This window comes from Wasmannia auropunctata, unplaced genomic scaffold (genome assembly GCF_000956235.1).
Source record: "Wasmannia auropunctata unplaced genomic scaffold, wasmannia.A_1.0 LD334223.1, whole genome shotgun sequence".
In the NCBI taxonomy this organism is placed as follows: domain Eukaryota; kingdom Metazoa; phylum Arthropoda; class Insecta; order Hymenoptera; family Formicidae; genus Wasmannia; species Wasmannia auropunctata.
Genome location: NW_012028667.1, coordinates 12,306 through 17,719, shown reverse-complemented (window position 1 = coordinate 17,719; position 5,414 = coordinate 12,306). Strand labels below are relative to the sequence as shown.

Genomic DNA, 5,414 nt, shown 5'->3' with positions numbered 1-5,414 from the left:
TCACACACACACACACACACACACACACACACACACATGCACGCGCGCGCGCGTGTTCACATTTTAATTTTACTATAAATGATTTTACTATAAAATCCCTCTCGATACAGACTTCAATTGATCTCCTTAATTATTTCTATTTTTCCTTCGTTTCTTCGAAAAACAAAAAAATATATAAAATCAAAAGTAACAAAATAAAAATAAAGAGAAAAGTACAACATTAGTAATAATACGCTGATATGAAACTTATTAAATTACAAATTTTTGTTTTGCTTTCTTCTCTGTACATTTTTAAAGTGCATCACTTAAAAAAATTATCTGATTAAAAAAAATTAAAAAACTCTTGTCACAACTAACAACTCTTGTCTCAATCAAATTTTTTAATGTAAATAAATTTATCTGTGTAATTGTATTAAATATTGTATTAAATTTACATTTGAAGAAACTTATATTCTCTTGTTGAAAGATTATTGATTTCGCAGTTTTATCCTCCGCAAGGATGCGTGCTCCTTCTTACTTAATCTTCAAAACGATGTACTCGATAACCTCTCCAACTTCCGTAATCTTCGCGAGAGACGCGTGTTACTTAATACTCTGGGAATGAGTTCCGGTTACTAATTTAAAAGCGATTACTCAACGCGATGTACTCAACGAAAGATTCATCGGCGATTTAATTATTTCAACGTTGCCTTCGAGGACTGATAAATACGCAGAGACAAATTTTCTTATTACTCGAGAGAAAAAGCAAAACAAAAGAGATTAGAGTAAAAAAGAATATATTGCAAATCATTCGCAAAGATCGCTCTCGATATCATTATATTATCATATGTCAGATCAATAATAATAACTCAAGAGTTAATCTTTTATGCGTAACAAATTCAAAGCAACAACTAATCATGCAATATATGTAGTTGTACCAGGATATAAATGCAATGTAAAATTGCGATATATACACGTGTCATAGAAGAGTTCTCAGGCGAGATTTTATTTTCTGCGAGGATAAATGTTACGTTACAGTTTACACACACGCACAATACGCCATATATTTGACACATTTAAGCATTCTTTCCTGAAAGCAAATGCTTCTAACATCATATATCGTCGTCGCGTTTATCAATTAATGATGACACGCGACTATCAGCCGACGACACGTGTTCCAGAACACGACCATGCCACTACCGATCACCTTCGTTGCTTGGCACGGCGACACCGACCGCACCGATGTCGAAAAGTCGGTCTTACGGCGGTTGCGTTCGCGCAATATAGTTAGATCGGTTGGCACAATTAAAATTTCTGCAGTATACTGATCTTACGTTATTCACTTATTCTCTTCAATTTACATTTTGAAAGAAATATTTATTTTTAATCGCTTAAAAGTTGTTGGATATTTGACAGTTTTTATAAAGAAAAAAAAAAACGATTTGAAATTTGTCAAAAGAATTTACAGTGCTTAATTTAAATACGTTCAGTGAGGAATACTCTGTATATGTAGGTCTAATTCATTTTAACACCAATTGCAAATATTAAATCTGACACAATTATATCAATTATAAAATGTTGTTACAATTATAGAGACGTCTCTACGTTACAAATGATGAATAAAATAATCTAGACAAATGTGAGAGACAAATATATATGTAAACAACAATGTAAGAACCTTGTAGAGGACCGAATTTCGCCATCCAATTTCTTCTTAAAATTCTTTGCAAAATATCAATAAATACAAAATATAATTGTACCAATTCTAGTAAAGAGTGTTACGTTCGCGCGATCTCACGCTCTCTGATATGGATTTTCTAGGTCGGTGCCTAGAGTCGATGATGACGACTGAGTTGCTACTACAGGAGCGAGCTACTACAGGACAAGGAACGGAACGAATATACGGATGAGCATGCGCCACTGTTCGCGACTCCTCTCCACCGTTCCTTCGCGCGGAGCATTGTATCCGCGGCGTGATCGTCAACGGGGTTGTCGGAATCATTATCCCGCCACCTCGAGGGGCAGCAGATAACAAAAACGCAGTTTATTTAAATGAGTCCCATCAAAATTGACTTTATCGGAACTTTGCAACTTATCCTTCTCTATTCTTCTGTATTTTAACGTACATTATTAACATACAACCATTTTTTCCCAATTACATACATATATCGCAGGATCATCAATAACGGAGCAGTTCATAAAATTGTAAAATATAAAAAGAAAGCAGTGAGAAAAAAGAGAAACATAAAAGGAGTTACCTTTTGACAGGGACTGTAAGGCGGCATTATTATTCATTCACGTAATTTTTGTCCGAATGGCGAACTCGAGGGACTCAATTGCTATTTATACATGTATTTTGAGAAATATGCAAAATATGGTATTACATAAAACTTTAATAGAAAAACAAATGGTAGATATAGACTCATTTTTTGATAAATGATATTGCATCTTTTGCATCTGCGATATCTGCGCAAAAAAAATCTGTTACTCATTAAGTAAGTATTACACACCCTCCTTTTGCCCTCTCCCCTGAAAAATAGTAGAAGAAAAATTTTCAAGATTACGGTATACATCGACCTTAATATATAAATATTAATCATTTTATATCATATTATTTTTTAAATAAAATTCATATTTTTCTTAAGATTCTACGCACATTTTTCAAAATGACAACATTTTAATTAAAATATATTAGATTCTTTTATTTATTTGTGTATTGAAATATCCAATTTGTCGATAAAAGTGAAAAATGTCTCTCTTACTAATGTACATATACATGAAGATTTAATGAATATTCCGTAATAAAACAAAATGAAACAAATCAATCGGTGTGCGAATAAATAACAAAATAAAACAGAAAACCATCCAGGACAAAAAAATATTCATTTTCACATTGAAATTTGTTTGAAACATTTGTATGTATGTACATACAATGTTATAACGATCAAGATAGAATAATTGAAAACCGATTTACACGACATTTTGTGATGTATGTACCTATCTCCTCGAAAATAAAAAATTGAAACGATAATTTAGTAAAATTCTTAAAGTTTTGAAAATGGAATAGAATATTTTATGTAATCGTGTTTTATCGTAATTTTTTTAATTATACGAATTTAAAAAGTGTGTCATTTTATCTCTCTCTCTCTCTCTCTCTCTCTCTCTCTGTCTTTTCATTAGTTTAAAGTCATCAGTAGCCTGCCTATTTCTGTCTCTGAATATTGACATGCACAACGATGGATTATTTGGTAGCTGGGTTTTCATACAAATTAATATACAAATAACTCTCTTAAATTCAAAATAATTCTACCAAAATAATAATGCAAAGGCAGAAGTCAGCAATTATCGATGATTACTTAAAGATGCATTTCGATGTGTTTGTTTTATTAAAACATCAAAACTTCGATCGAAACAAAAATGTCAAACTAAAATATTGAAAAAATTATTTGCGCTTGGTAGAACATAGAGCTTGGTAGAAGGAGAAAAAAACAAGATATAATTTGAAAACTTACTGTCTTCTTTCGATTTGTAAGATTTGTTTTAATTAAGAAATAGAGCATCTGCATCTATATGACTATTTTATACAAAAAGAGGAAAAAATCGACAATATTAGTTATTAAAATAACATTCTTAATACATAACACACATATATATATGTATGTTTCTAAATTTAAAATCGCAAAAGTCAACATGTAATAAGTACGCGCATCTACTGTTTGTTCGTTATTTACTTTCAGTCAGTCGCTTTCACGAAAATTTCACCGAATAGAACTGTCAACTCTTTGTCAGATTCGTGTACAACTGTCGATATCTGTCCGACGACTTGATCGAGCCCGCGGCATATTAGTCTGAAATATTCATCTCCTGCGAAATGTCACACATACATGTACGTGAATGCGAACGAAATAATGTTTCGATTTACGCATGGATTGCGTGGACTAAACGCGCAATATCGAAAAATATGCATCTAAACTAATGAAACTGCTATGTATTAGCAGTAATTAGCTCTGTTAGAACATACTAGTTAAGAGTATTATAGGGATCAGTGTCTATTATTATATACATAATACTGTTGAAAACATTTCTGTGTGCAACAATTTATTGGGATTAAATTATTATAACGTCTAAATTTAAGTGAAATTAATCGATAATACAACTTGATACTAAAAACTTTATATTGAAAAATCAATAAAGCAACATTAAAATACAATTATATGTAATTATTGTGTTGTTTAAAGTAAAAATTACATTCTTTTCAAAACTAGACATTCAATATAATACTGCGCACCTAAAGTAAGAAATAATTGGTTCATCTAATACACATGATGAATGTAAAAAAGTTTAAATCATTGGCTAATGATCAATTGTTCAACGATGCAAAGCATGTATATTCTCCTTATAAATAAAAGAATAAATGATTATATACATATAAGAGAATTCTTCCGAGCTTTTATCTTAGAAATGCGATCTTGGTATATATATAATAAGGTTAAAATAAGAGATGAATTAAAAAGCAGCAGATTCTTGAGAACGTTAATAAAAATAGTGATCGACTGTAACTTAAAGACCAAAACAAATGTTACTTAATAAAAATTTTTATACATAATATTAAACGATATGTTCATTAAAAATATTACATATATAGTCGTTTCATGTATACCTTTACATTAAAATTATTAAATATAATATTACATTAAAAATAAAGTTAAGGATGCAGATAATATACAGTTTAATAAACTTATTAGAGATTAAAAAATTGGCCTTGCAGTTAGAGTCAGAAATGACTTTTCATTTTTAACATTTCTTTCATCTGTTAAGTTTTTACTATTTCATAATCCTGATCTGCGTTGCGCGCATGCACGTATGTACACACACACACACACACACACACACACACACACACACACACACACACACACGCATACATACACCGATGAATTTTGGAATAAACTATTTAAATTAAACTGCATTGTTCCCAAAGTAAATCTTTTCCTTACCTTTTAAAAGTTTTTCGACGTGCTCTCTGCATTTGATGTACTAGTAGATGATGGACCAAGAGCACACTTTATCCGATTCATCCGTGACGATTTACCAACGAAAAAATTCACATGGTATTCTGGTGTTCACGACGCCATGGAAAATGGTTGAAAATTGGTAAAAAAGAAGACGCCTCATTCGCAGCATGACACAACGTAGACTGAGAACTGCAAATTTCAAATAGAAAATTGACTTGGTCGATTGGCCAGCAATTGGTCGATTGGTGCGTGTTTTAATACTCAATCAACCAATCAGATCTCCCTGTCTGTGCACGTGTGTGTGTGCACGTTGTAACACACCACACCACACACACACACACACACACACACACACACACACACACACACACACACACACACACACGCGCGCACACACACACACACACACACACACAAAAG

The 5,414-nt window shown here is 31.8% G+C and overlaps 1 protein-coding gene across 3 annotated transcripts in view; it reads right to left on the bottom strand.

Moving 5' to 3' along the window:
- LOC105459028 overlaps positions 1–5,414 on the bottom strand; it is a 10,439-nt gene that overhangs the window by 4,441 nt on the left and 584 nt on the right. The window contains exons 2-3 of one of the 3 annotated variants that reach the window (XM_011704695.1): positions 4,977–5,183; positions 2,238–2,508 (exon numbers count right to left, since the gene is read on the bottom strand). In XM_011704695.1, the coding sequence (XP_011702997.1) occupies positions 2,238–2,274 (37 nt within the window). In that variant the 5' untranslated portion in view covers positions 2,275–2,508; positions 4,977–5,183. Of the gene's footprint in view, positions 1–434; positions 1,643–2,237; positions 2,509–4,976; positions 5,184–5,414 lie in introns of those variants that run through there. The other 2 variants (XM_011704697.1, XM_011704698.1) reach the window with 2 other exon arrangements.